Genomic DNA, 14394 nt, shown 5'->3' with positions numbered 1-14394 from the left:
CACTGTCTTATATTTATTGGGCTCAAAAAACACACTAGGTCTTATTTTCGGGGTAGGTCTTATTTTTTTAACGTACAACAATCCAAAGTTAATGCAAATCCAAGTTAAATCCAAAATGTCAAAGTTAAGAATAGGGTGATCAGGGCAGCCGTACCTTTCCAGGAGCAATTTGGTAACCAGAATGAGCGAAGCGCACTTTCACTATCGATTCCTCACAGGCAGAGTGCATTTGGTATCACTCTGCCTGTGACAGGAGCCGTTCCCTCCGCTGCCGCCTTGCTTCCTCTAGCGGTGGCTTCGTTGGCACCGCTGATTCTCTCCTGCGGCTCTACAAGTTCCCCTTTATGCCACCACCGGCCCTGGGAATGGCCACAACTAGGTCTTATATTCGGGGTAGGTCTTATATTTTAGCAATTCCCAAAAATAGTACTAGGTCTTATTTTCGGGGAAACACGGTATGTAACTTTGTTACTATGTGACTGATGGCTCAGGCCTGATTTTTCTGGCCAGTGGCTATTGTTCTGGATTGTATTAAGTTCCAAATAGAATTTGCCCAGTTAGAAATGATATTGTGATAGACTGACAGTAACAATTGAAGAAACCTTAGCTGTAAATATTCATCCATTTCTGTAACGTGAGGCAAATCTTATGTGGAGGCAGCAATTGTGTCACAGGTAAAGTGAAATGAATGTAGCATGGGTCACTCCATTTTCAGCCTCATACCGATTTTGACTGTATCACAATATCTTCCATTAAACAGTGTCTCCATAAACTGTGTACATTTTTCTTTAATCTGTGAGGCCGCTCGTTGGTTTAATGCAGTTACAGAAAAGATCACAGTGCAACACAGGAGAAATATAAATCACATAACAGAAGGAAACTAATTTTATCTTATGGAGAATACATTAGAGAATTACTGCAGCCAGCCTTCTGTATTAGCTGCAGATTTAATCACTGTGTGCCATTTATTTTTGTGTTGATGCATTAGGAGAATGTCATCTACATTATAGCTTTTCTGATTTACTGCCTACATGAACAGCAAAATTATGTCTTGGAAGACTGAAATAACATAAGGCAAAACTTTTTTTTTCTCCCTGCAAAAAGCTAAATACACATTTGAAATATAACGCTGCCATAGGATTTGTAATTGTTTGCAAGTGTTGAGAATCTGCAAGGTTACCATGATTTCAGCTATCCATTTTTCATTGTGAGCCTGCTCATTGCACATTGAATTAGCCATGTGATTCTGCTGATTCACTGTGCATTGAAAAGGTGGGGCAGCGAGGTGACACAGGAAGCTTTAAAGCTTAACCAGGAAATGGTTTCCAACTGGCTGTGCAATGTGGCAAAATTGTGTAATCCGAAGACTTGCCGAACTGCAAAACCTTTGTCAGGTGAAACTGTTCATGCCACATTACGTTATCCTGATGCAGCCTAAAAAGTGCCGAAGGTAAAAATAGTGCTGTGGGGCAGCCACTTTTGGCCAGGTCAGGATTATAAAATGTGACTGAAAGTTTAGTCAACTCTATTCATGAATGTCTTATTTTGTACTTTAATGTAGTATTTCATGTCCTTAATGGGGTTGTGCAGGCAAAAATGAACAGGAGACTAACAAGTGTCAACATGCCATGTTCCTATATGCCTTCTGAAAAAAATCACAAGATTAAAATGGTATTTTAAACCTGTCACAAACCCTTAAAGAATTAAAAGTTAACCCAAATGTTTAGTTTAAATGTCCCCCAGAGGTTTAGGGCATAATTTAAAAAAACATGAAATTCCTCTATTAATGGGATCTCTGTTTTGCTAGTTGTTCCATCCATCTCTGTAGGCCAGGAATCCACAGAACCAACTTTTTTTGACTTGAGAAAAAGACAATAGAATTCCGTCATTTTAAAATCCATGGTTTCCCAGCACAGGGAGGTCTTTTTTCTTGGCTGAAGACCGGCCTTTCAGGTGCGTAGAATGGTAGCAGAATAAAAAATCGGACACTAGAACGGCAGCAGAACGAGAAGTTAGAGCCGACAGCTGGACAATAATCTCCCACTGAAGATTTTTTTTCTTTCTTTACAACTGGTATCACTGAAACAGGAAAGCCCCTAAGTTTTTTAAATGACTATTTCCTCACACCTGTTTTTCTTGGCTCCTTTTCCCCTTGTGTTGATGGTTTGTGCTCATCATTGCTAGATGTTCTGGGAGTACTCCAAGCCAAACACAACATTATAGAACAAATGGGGCCAAGATTACATTTGTTAAAAAAAGCTTAAAATATACCAGGTTACTCTTCATTGCTTGCACAGTAAATAAAGACAGTCTATTGGTTAAAAAAAATGTCAGATTGCCAAGCATCCTTAAATCCATACACACTAAAAATGATGAGGTGGTTTATATTTTGCTCAGCATATGTAGGAGCCGCACCTGTGACAAGTCCTAAATCTGGCAATTCCTACACCAGTGTTTAAAACAAAGCTTAGAAGTGGCATTGATTTTTATGTGAGTGTCTCAATCTGTTCCAAATAAACCCATGTTGCACTTTGCATAGACAGTTCCAAAAATAAATAAATAAATATACACAGTATATTGTCAGTTTATTACTTTTATCTGGCATATCGTATACTGAAAACCGTTTAAACAATTGTGTTTTTTTCCCCAAGGTGAAAATCATGACTGAGAGAGAGCTCCTGGCTGTGGCATGTGAGCAGTTTCTTGGGAAAAACGCCCATGAGATAAAGAATGTCGTCCTTCAAACCCTGGAGGGTCACTTGCGATCTATTCTCGGTACAAAATACAGATGGTTTTACTTGCTTTATAATACATTCTCCTTTTTATGCTTTGATCCTCAGAAGACAAAATCAACTAATGCAGTGTTTCAAACTTTTTACTATAGCTGTAGAAATATCTTTATTGTTATGTTTCAGTTGATGAGGGTGCTCTCCGCACACCCTACAGCAATCCCGGCCAGTAAGAATGATGGTGCTTGTAGTGACTACCACGGATGGCACCGTGCAAAGTACGAAATGAAAAAGCAGGTCACCAGCACTCAAATTATTTAAATAGATATGTCCTTTTTAATGGACAATTGACATACGTGACATCATTGTCCATTAAAAAGGACATATCTATTTAAATAATTTGAGTGCTGGTGACCTGCTTTTTCATTTATTGCTATGTAACATGCAGTAAGCAAATCATGTTTTGGTACACAGGGAGACCGGTGTCTATTTGCATTTTGTACACCCTTGATTTGTGGAGTTGCTGAATAAGTCTGATTCTGCACATATTCTATGCTAAGTTTATTATTGTTTTCATACTGGATTTAAATTGACCAAAATAGGCTTTTTGTATTCTTCGTAACTTTAACACAATTGAGCTTTTCAGCATCAAAGAGATAAAGAATCTCTATAGGATAATTGGACTTTAATATTTTATTTAAATTGTATGTCCAAGCATTACCAACATTACCTCAATTTACCCCTAAACCCCCCTCCCCCATTTCAGATCATGTCCAAGCATTTTTACACTTGTTCCTGTAGCAAGAAAAAGCTTTTATTATTCACTGTGATGTCATCAGCAGGCTTGTAAAATCCTTGCAGGGGCCACTGTTGGGATCTCTTTTCCTGTTGCATGCCTCCAGAGCTACATCTGCTAAAAGCCCTTTCCTTGCTAAAAGGATGTAAACAGGCTCTTGGTCCCCATCATTCCGAAACCAGATTAAGATCCCTTGCAGCTAGCTTTTGACTGAGTTCTCTCCTCAATGTAGATCTTAAATCATTTTCCAACATTTTTGTTTACCGTCTGCTGAAGGGATAGTACTACCAATGTCATTGACCTGATACACTCTGCCAGGTTAAGGTCCCTGCTGTTGATGATTTTAACTACATGCAGAGAAGGCCCTCGACCGTGGTAGACTGCCAATTTTTAGGTCTATTCCAACTTACCTAGGACTTGATTCCCATATAAAGTCCTGGATTTCGGCTTTATACTCTCGACCGTAGGCTGTTGTTTATATCAACAAGACATGTTCCACTTACATTCCGTTGTCTAATGGCACACGTCAAGGATGCCCTTTGTCTTGTCTGTCAATTGGAGTAAATCCCAATACCTCCCCTTGGACCCGTTGGACCATGCTTCGATTGTATCTACTACACAGTTGCAACATGTTGCCAGGTTTAAGTACTGTTTCCAACTCTTTCTTGTTGTGTACCCGTAATATGCAAAATGAATAAAAAGATTTTTCCAAGGATGCCCTTTGTCTCCGCTGTTTGTGTTGACTTCAGAGTCCTTCTTCTGTAGAGTAAGGGCTGCTCCTGACATCCAAAGTCTAGTGTTCTCTGGTAGGCATCAAAAGGTAGTGGCCAATGCAGATGACCTCCTTTTTTTTCTTTTTCATACTCTAACAGAATTGCCCACCTTACTGTCCCTTTGGAGCTATCTCCAGCTTCAAGATTACCTTTGACATATACGAAGCACTCAATGTTTCTTTGCCCCTGGAGGTAGTGTCAGTCCTGAAGTTCAGATTTCCGTTTCCATGGGTTTATCAAGCCTTAAGATATTTGGGCACATTACTCTGGACTCGGTGAACTTGTATGTAACAAATGTATGTCCATTGCTATCCAACATCCGTACTAACCTCCAATGTTGACTTACCTTGACTTGATTCGCTAGGAGTAATGCCTTTAAAATGACCATGCTACCTCAGATATTATATCTAATACAAGTGCTCCCTATTTATGTCCCGCCGACCTTTTTTTTTTTTTCTTCTCATCTCTGGTCTATGCTCCTTATATTTATGTGGCATGTCAAACCTCCTCACAAAGGCTTTTTTAGCTGCTGACCCTTTCCAAACAGCATGGTGACATTGGACCTCTGGATCTTTCTAAATACTATAAAGCCTTACATCTTTCCCAGGTAGTTAGCTTGTGTCTGCAGACATGGATTAAACCTTGGGTTCTGCTAGAACTGTAAGGCGCCCCAGTTGCTTTTATCATCTTCCTTAGCTCTCTTCTTGCCATTCTAAAGCCCTTCGGTCCCATCTGACCATTAGAGCGACCCTCTGGTTTGTTTCCCCAGACCTTTTACCTTGACTCCGATTTTGCCTCATCCTTCACCATTGACTCCAGTGGTGGGTGACCTGGACTTCCTGGAAGGATTGGATAACAAGAATTTCAGGAGACTTTTGGACTCTGGGAAATATAGCCTTTTCCAATTTCTGACTTCTATGGGGTAGTTAAAACAGGACTCAATTCAAGCCCTGCTTTCCCCTCCTAGGCTCCTGGGCTACTCTCCAGTTAAGACATTTCCTGAGGGCCATTCCAAAACAAGAATTATTGACCAAAGCGGTCACACCTTTTGAAGGACTTGTGTAGGGACTCCTCTGCTGCATTACATATGCTGTCCTATTTGTACAGACTTTTAATCTCTCCTCCTGAGAGATTTGTTTCCCCTTATTTTCGTAAATGGGAAGAGGAACTGTGTAGATCCCTCTCTCCTCCACAGAGAGGGCTCTTTTGCTCTCTCTTAAATCTTCAATTGTGAATAACTTCCAAGAAGAAGGTTAGAAAATACTATTGTGCTGGTACTACACCCCTGCATTGCCTAACAGGCTCTTTCCCCAAACATCAGCCTTGTGGTGGCATTGCAACTCTCATAGGGGCACGATGCTGCACATCTTTTGGAAATGTTTTGGGCAGCTGTTCGTAAGCTGATCCTGTACGTTCCCCTGGTCTTGGTGATGACCCGATCTGTTTCCTGCTACATATCGACCAGATCCCACTACGAAGTTACACGTCATCACTTACTGTCCACTTATTTAACACGGCGAGAGCCTGTACCCCGGTGTTGTGTAAGCAATCGCTTGAACCCCTATTATATCTATGGTTCACCAAGATTGGTGTAATCCATCAAATGGAAGACTCGACATCATTGCTCCATTGTAGGAAGGTGGCATTTAGAGAAACTTGGCTTCCTTGGACCACCTTCCCCTGTATCTTGGCTTATGCTAGTACATTGCAAACTGGAGTTCCTCGGTTACCTGACTCATGATCTCTGCATACCTTTTGTCTTGTAGTACTCATGATCTGTATGGGTGTGGTGTTCTCTGCCTGCACCTCCTCGGTTACTCTCTCTGCCCTCCCTTCCACTCTCTTTATTTCCCTGCCTCTTCTTCTCCTTTCTCTTGTTTTTCCTTTTCATCTTCTTATTGTGTATCTCTTGGTGTCTGTCAGGTAGACATTTTGTTCTGTTTGTCATTTACTTTTGATGTCTTAAAAATAATTGGTCATTACCAGTGCAGGCTTCTGTAGACTTGTTACATTTGCTGCTCTTCACATTTGCAGTGCTTTTAGTGTTTGGAATGCACTTACTTTAATTCTGTCTTTGTAAAGTGACTTCATACAGCAAGCTGCTTTTACATGTGGCGTGTTACCATTCTGTACTAGAGTTATTGTTGTTTTTTTCTTTTTCTAATGCCCTAAATAAAGAATATAAACAGGCTCTTGGCAGTCAAGGCAGCAGCACTGCTTTGCTGGGAAAGTCATCAATGTATGCATGTGGTGAGGGGTGGGGGATAGTTACATAGTATTTGAGGTTGAATAAAGACACGGGTCTATCAAGTCCAACCTATAGCGTGTATGCATGTGAATCTACATGTGTATGAGTCCATGTGTCATCTTGTCCTTAAGTGTACCTGTACCCCTGTATGTTATGGTCTCTGAGGAAATCGTCCAAATGCTTTTTGAATGATTCAACACTCTTAGCTTAAATCACTGCTTGTGACAGCGAGTTCCAGACCCTAACCGCTCTTAATGAGAAGAAGCCCCTAAGCCCCTTGTGCTTAAATTTTTTTCTCCACCAATTTTAGGTGGTGGCCTTTAGTCTTTTGTTATGGAGGTTACCGTAAAGAGTTTATTGCTGATGTTGCGATCACCATTGAACATCTTGTACAAGAAAATCATATCCCACCTTTAATCTCCTTCCAGCGTGAACATGTTTACATTTTAGTAACCTTGTCTCATAGCTTTGGTCCTCCATCCCCTTTATGAGTTTGGTTGCCCTCCTCTGGATTCTTTCCAGTTCAAGGACATCCTTTCTGTGGATTGGTGACCAAAACTGGACCGCATACTCCAGATGAGGCCGAACCAGCGATCTATAAAGTGGCACAATTATAGACTTGTCTCTACAGTACATTCCCTTTTTAATACAAGACGCTGCGCGCTTTGTTTACCGCAGCCAGGCATTGCAAGCTTTTATTCAATCTGTGGTCTACAATGACCCCCAAATCTTTTTCCATTTGTGACTTCCCTAGTGGAGTTCCCATTAATGTGTAATCCGCTTGCCTATTTTTTTTTTTTTTTTTTGTTACCCAATGGTATACACCTGGTAATAGCATTATGTAATGTATTCTTAAAACAATCCCACTTCTGGTCAGTGTTTAGTGTGGGAAATAATTTGTCCCATTCGATGTTGCGTACTATCTGGCGCAGCTTATCAAAGTTTGCCTTTCTTAGAGTTTAGAGTTCTTGTCCGACCGGCCCACTTCTCTGTCCTTTACCCAACATTGAAAGTAATCACATTGTGATCACTATTACCCAGTATCTCCCCAATTGCAATATCTTCAACTATCTGCGCTTTATTGGGAATGATTAAATCTAGGATGGCATTTTTCCTAGTTGGAACCTCAACCATCTGATCCATGAAGTTGTCCCGCAACAGGTTCAGAAAAACTCCCGCCTTTGACGAATGGGAGGTTCCATTAGCCCAATTGATGTCCGGATAATTGAAGTCGCCCATCACGACAACATTACATAGGTAGAGTTCAATATTCCAGCAGATAGGGTTGACAACGCTGGTTGGCACACAGTTCAGCAAGGGCACTGAGTTGTCACCCAAAACCGTAAGTCAGGAGCACATAGACAGATCATAAGGTATTTTTATTTTTGGGAAATGTGCATGTATTTGAGAGATATACTGAATGTTTTTTTTTTTTTTTTGTCTGTTTTTTTTTAAAAAACTTACCCTGACTTACACTATTAAATATCTGTTTACTTATGTGCACTGCTGCATGCCACAAAACATCCTGGTTGTGAACTTTTAATACAAAAGCATAGTACTTCTAAAATCATTTTTAGATGAACCTGTGACCACACTATGGACATTTTAAGTATTTGTATATTCTTAACATGCAGTAAATTAGCTTTAAAGTAAGCCCTCACTGCCCTCTATAGCTGCAATCACTGTGGAGCAATGAATCTTCTAATTTCAAAGCAGAAGCACTCACATTGTTCAGGTGCACACTCTCAGCAACTCGGCTCACCCTACTTCCCTTCCCAGAGCTCCTGCATTGAGTTTACATTCGAAATGGGAAGACTGTTGAGTCACTTCTGGGCAGTGAAGCAGGCAGAGCTGAGCTTTCTTAGAACAGGACTTTAGTGCTGCTGTGAAATTTGAGGATTATGAGCTCCACAGTGCCTATAGCTACAGCAGTCCACGAGGGCTTGTTTTAAATACCATTTACTGCTGGTTAAGAATATATAAGTATATAATGAATAGCCTGGCCCCAAGTTACAATTTCAGCATGTGTGCATGATAAAAAAAAAAAACTTTCTGCTGGACCTCCTGTGCTACTTACATGCTAATAGTGCTGCACTATATTTATTATTCTACTGTGTGTAACTGAACTGTAACAGAGAAAGTGCTGACATCAACCTGTGATGGGGCTGTGTAAGTGTCAGGACTGGATGGAGAGAAAAAACAAATATTGCTTTCTTCATTTGACTTTCATTGGTGTCTTTATTTGTAATAAGAAGAAATGTCCACACTAGAAGTGAATAATTGCAAATAAAACATCAATGTGCAAGACAGTTATTCACAGCAGGTTGTAAAAGGAGCGATGTACAAGTCCTTAATGTTCTACAATGGCAGCTCTAGCTTTTAGATGTTTGCTTGGCTTTAAAAGCAAGTGAAAGGTATCTTATGGTAAAGATTTTTGTTTTATAACCTCCTGTGGGTCTGCAAACACTGGAGTCTTACTGTGCAAAATTCATATTTAAGGAGATTTCAGAATAAATGTCTGAAAAAGATATGGCGACATAGTGCCTCTGCTTGTTTGTATGCAGTCCGCATTACATCTCTTTTGTTTCTGTGCTTTAGTGAGGATAATGTAATTGTGTTTTGAGTTCCATTTATAACCAAGGGATTATGTCTGACAAGAATAACAATAAACAGCAGACCAGGTTATGGCGGCTGATACTGGATTTGTTTCGTATGGCTCTGAGAATTGTCAGTGTACCATTGTCTGCTTTGTTGGTACATCCCAGAGCACCATGTTTACAATGCACAGTGAAGATGTAAAGCCTAAGCAAATGGCATTTAACTGTATACTATAAACAATTGCCATTAGTTTTTTTTTTTTTTTTTTTTTATCCTTTTTTTTGCATGTCAGTGCTACTGATCTGCTGCTGCTTATTTGCAGCCAATTTTGTTTACATGCGTGTACTCCAGTGATGGTTGCATAGCATTTCTCAGGGGGTGTTTCCATATGGTTACAACAGCAGGCCATGTAAGTGAAATGTTGAAGCCTACTTTTAGTCTGCATAAGAAGCCTAGTTGACAACACGTGAGAGCAGTTGGAGGACAAGGCAGATTGTTGTCACTCTGAAACAGAAAGTACCTAACAAAGACTTTCATGGAAGAATTACCAGGAATTATTTTAATGAAAACTGCAGATGTCAAAATTATTGAAAATCCATCCTACATTGCCCCTTCTTTGCACCGGAAACCCGGGAAGGTCAGTTGAATGGTGACAGTATCTCTGGCAAGTATGCCCAGTGGCCCACCAACTTCCCCACTATTCACTCAAATTGCCCAGCTCCAGTCAGACTGAAGTTAATGCACTTAGAGATGAGCCTGGGCTTGGTGTGAACACAGTTCATTTGCATTTGCCTAAGCCCGCTCAAACCGTTTTCATATCTTTAAGGTAAAGCCAAATCTGATAAGTCATGTTTGCATTTATTTTATTTTTTTTATTATTATTAACCACCTCCCGTCCGCCAAACGTTCAGAAAAGGCTGGACAGGAGTCTTCTGGGTGCGGGTGGGCGTCTTTAGACCTCCTTCTTGCCCGCGCCCCCTGGCACGCACGAGCGGGAAACCGGACGAATTTTAAACAGCCAGCGATGGCCGTTTACATACAAGCGGTCCACCGCCTGTAAAGACGCCTGATCGCTTGTATGCTGTGCGCCCCCCTCCTTACCTCTCCTCCTCGTGGTCGCCATCCCCGCGATCCCGGGCGTCCGATCCGGGATGAGCGATGTGGCTCCGTGCACTGAGAACGGAGAGAGAGCAGTACACAATCTCCCTCCGCTATCCTCCCCGGTCCCTGAATGCAGGAAGTGATGTTTAATACATCACTTCCGCATTCCTTTGTCACTCTCCGGTACAGAAACCGGAGAGAAGCTGATGAAGCAGATCTGTGCTTCATCAGCTTCTCTGGGGATCCCTATGTGACATTAGGGGTCTTAGAGACCCCTGATGTCTCCATAAAGGGGACCTGTCACTGTAATTTGATATCACATAGCGGGATTCTTATCCCCCTATGTGATTAACAATAAAGTGAAATGTAAAAAAACAAAAAATTGTTCACAAAATAAATAAAATTTACACGCAAAAACCCCCCCACAAAAATGTCTTAAAGTCCCCCACCCCCACATAGATGCGCCCACACACAAAAATGACAATTGCGCCAATTACGCAGCACTTGTTACATATCACCGCAAACATCAGAGTGAGAGCAATAATTCTAGGGCCATCAATCACTGATAACGCTAAACTGATGAGCGGTAAAATCTTTTAAAGCGTCGCCTACGGCCAATTTTGCGCATGGTAAGTTTTTTTGCAATTTTAAGGGCACGCGCAATTTTAAGGCTTCACATGTTTGGTGTCTATTGAACAGACGTGACCCCCATCTTATATATTTGACAAAAAAATTGGGTATTGATAATTGTTTCCTAACTTAATGTAAAAAAAACAACTTTTTTTTCCCCTCAAAATTTTCAGTAATTTTTCCTTAATATAGTAAAAAATAAAACCCCCAGTGGTGACTAAATACCACCCAAAAAAAAGCTCTATCTTACCCCAAAAAATGGTATAAAAATTAATTTCAGTACAGCGTTGCATGAGGGAATAAATGTCAGTCAAAGTACCGCAGCGCTGAATACTGAAAAATGGCCTGGATGGGAAGGGGTTGTAAACACCGCGGTCAGCAAGCGGTTAATGAGCCCATGTCTCAAGATTCAACCACTGGTGAAGACTAGGTACTTCTCACATTTATCCCTGTGCATTTAGTTATCTCTTCCTAGTTCTAATCATTATATGACTGGTTACACTAGGAAGAACAAAGCAGTCACGGTTAGACGATTGCAGAGTTATATGAATGCATTGTGTATGTTTCAGGCACCTTAACAGTGGAGCAGATCTATCAGGACAGAGATCAATTTGCTAAGCTTGTACGCGAGGTGGCAGCTCCTGATGTCGGTCGTATGGGTATTGAGATCTTGAGCTTCACCATCAAGGTGAGAACTTTTCCATGTATAGTTTCTAAAGTCATGAAGCAAAAAATGTCACTTCTACATAAAGAAATTGACCAATATCAATAAAAAAAAGCAAAACGGGGCATCTAATAAAATACAATGTAACACAGCTGGTCTAGTATTTTTCCCAATGTGTTCATTCCTTATATTTTATCAGCTTACATTCCAGTTCATGAATTGTCTCCTTCCAAATTGTGTGGCTGCAGAACAGTAAAAAAGGTAATGGTCCGTGTAAAAAAAAAAATCATAAAAATAAGCTCTGCCCCCATAGTACCGCCTACTACATGGTGTGTAAATGTAGTTGCTGTTGATGAGAGAGTGGGATGTGTCTTGCCTGTGCTGTCCTTACTCTCAGGGCTTCTGCACAGAATGGCCAGACATTCCCCATTGCCCTACATGGGCTTTTAATAGGGAAACGGCAGTTAAGCTCAGATACAAGGCATTGGTTTCACAGGTAATAAATACACAACGATATAACATAATTGGGGAGCCACGGATCAGCTTTAAATGAAATTGGCAAGTAGGAGACACAGTAGTAAACAAATATATGTGACTCGCTTGTTTATCTTGCACTGCAGTGTAAATTGGTGTGTTCTATGGTCATAAGGTAGATGGCAGGAAAAGGGAACACATTTTGTCTAGCCGCTACAGTAAAATTGCCTTCTCCGGCACAATTATTCTGCATACAGACGAATCTAAATGACCAGAAAGTACCAACTGTCACTGCAAACTGGTTTAACAAAAATCATTCTGCTGTGCAAAAGCCAGATGTGAGATGACATTATAAATGTTGCAATTTGCAGAGGGCGTTTTTCCTGCTATAATTCATCTACTATGAGGCGGTGTGTTCGTTTTTTTGTCTTTACAGGATGTCTATGACAAGGTTGAATACTTGAGCTCCCTGGGCAAGACACAGACAGCTGTTGTGCGAAGAGATGCTGATATTGGTGTTGCTGAAGCTGAAAGAGATGCGGGCATTAGAGTGAGTAGTATGACCATAGAGACATATGTATTGCACGGGTAGGGATTGTACATTGGATTAATATATACCAATTTATTTCTCCTATAGGAAGCCATATGCAAGAGGGAAATGCTGGATGTCAAGTATCTGGCTGATACCAAAATTGCAGATTCCAAGAGAGCGTTTGAACTCCAGAAAGCAGCATTTAACCAGGAAGTGAACACTAAGGTAGGTGGGGAAACTATCCCATTCACTACAATATTTTATTTTTACAGGGGATGCGCCGATACATATACTAGTATCAATGCCGATACCGAGTATTTGGGAAGAGTACTCGTACTCGCCCAAATGTTCCGATACCTTCCCTGATACTGGAACTTACGGTCAGAGGAAGATTTTCGTAGGGGATCTTGGAGCCGGCTTCCCAGGCAATCAGGAAGCAGGGCGGCGAGTAATGATTCGGTTTCCTGATTGGCCAGGAAGCCGGCTCGATGCCAGTTGGCTGGGGAGCCGGCTTTCCAGCCAATCAGGAAGCCGGGCGGCATGTCATTACCCACCGCCCGCCTACCTGATTGCCCGGTAAGCCGGTTCCACGCCAGCGGGAGCACTGGTATCGGTACTCTGTATAGGCAAGTACTGAAAGCAAAATATCGATACTCGATACCGAAAACCCGGTATTGGTGCCTCCCTAATTTTTAAAATTTTTTCTTTCAGAGGTGTTCTTTTATGTCTGTTGCACTCACATCCACTTCTCATTTCTTCTTCAGAAAGCAGAGTCTCAGCTGGCTTACGAATTGCAGGCAGCCAAAGAACAGCAGAAGATTCGCCAGGAAGAGATTGAGATTGAAGTGGTGCAGCGTAAAAAGCAGATTGATATCGAGGAGAAGGAAATTATACGTACTGATAAGGAGCTGATCGCCATGGTCAGGAGACCAGCAGAAGCTGAGTCATACAGGATGCAACAGATTGCTGAAGGACAGAAGTATGTCACCCTTTTCCTTCATTATCTTTCCATCTGTGTTTCTCATAACACTGACTTCAACAGCTCTGTAGATGTGTGCAGTAATAAGTATATAATGCAATATTACTTCTCTTGGTGGCGGAAATGAATGATAAGGTGCTTAGCTGCAAGAATATCACGCTCTGGTAAAGGTCAATGCTGGATTATTACATTATTTATAATAGGCTAAACATATCATTTATATTATCTTTATAATAAAACATTTTCAAAGCTTATATAACCTCAAGAACAAAAATGTAATGTACTGCAGCTTATCAGTCTATAGATGAGGCGGCTGCATTCGTTTTGTTTTTTAGGCTTTTTTTCCTTTAATTACACTAAGTATTCCCTCAAATAACACACATATTACCCTTGGGTCGCTACGCTCACTCTTCCATTGTATCTATGGAGGGAACTGTGCTTTCCACGCAGGCTGCTCAGCTGCTTTGGACTATAAACAGTTCTTCATCTTCATAACATGGGGGAGGAGGGATATGTACTAATAATACAAATTTGTAATTGAAGATCGCTTGGAAAGAGAAAACATTGATGTGACAAGGAAGTAAGGACACTTCTTTTCAGCTAGATCAATGGGTGTTTTCTGTGCTTGCTGAAATGTCATACATACATACATACATACATACATACATACATACATACATACATACATACATGCATAAAAAAAAATTTCTTGGGTGTAGATATGCTTTAACCCCTTCATGACTGAGCTGGTTTTCAGTTTGTGTTCATAAATGACTGACACACTTTTTACATTTTTGCTGTGTGATTCTTCCACGGCTGTAATATACTTTCTTACTAAATGTACCCACACATATTATATATTGGTTTTTA

The 14394-nt window shown here is 40.8% G+C and overlaps 1 protein-coding gene and 1 long non-coding RNA gene across 3 annotated transcripts in view; one reads left to right on the top strand and one right to left on the bottom strand.

Moving 5' to 3' along the window:
• Positions 1-14394, top strand: part of FLOT2 (flotillin 2) — a 54719-nt gene that overhangs the window by 32621 nt on the left and 7704 nt on the right. For both annotated transcript variants that reach the window (XM_018562044.1, XM_018562043.1), the window contains 5 exons: positions 2652-2775; positions 11445-11563; positions 12450-12563; positions 12651-12770; positions 13310-13524. In XM_018562044.1, coding sequence (XP_018417546.1) covers positions 2652-2775; positions 11445-11563; positions 12450-12563; positions 12651-12770; positions 13310-13524 — 692 coding nt within the window. The remainder of the gene's footprint in view (positions 1-2651; positions 2776-11444; positions 11564-12449; positions 12564-12650; positions 12771-13309; positions 13525-14394) is intronic.
• Positions 11300-14394, bottom strand: part of LOC108791536 — a 19682-nt gene continuing 16587 nt past the window's right edge. The window contains exon 3 of the long non-coding RNA XR_001941511.1: positions 11300-11311. This is a non-coding gene — a long non-coding RNA (uncharacterized LOC108791536). The remainder of the gene's footprint in view (positions 11312-14394) is intronic.

The sequence above is a fragment of the Nanorana parkeri genome, unplaced genomic scaffold (genome assembly GCF_000935625.1).
Source record: "Nanorana parkeri isolate BGI_ZX_2015 unplaced genomic scaffold, ASM93562v1 scaffold557, whole genome shotgun sequence".
Taxonomy (NCBI): Eukaryota; Metazoa; Chordata; class Amphibia; order Anura; family Dicroglossidae; genus Nanorana; species Nanorana parkeri.
The sequence above is the reverse complement of the archived record's forward strand: the minus strand, read 5'-3'. Positions and strand labels throughout refer to the sequence as shown.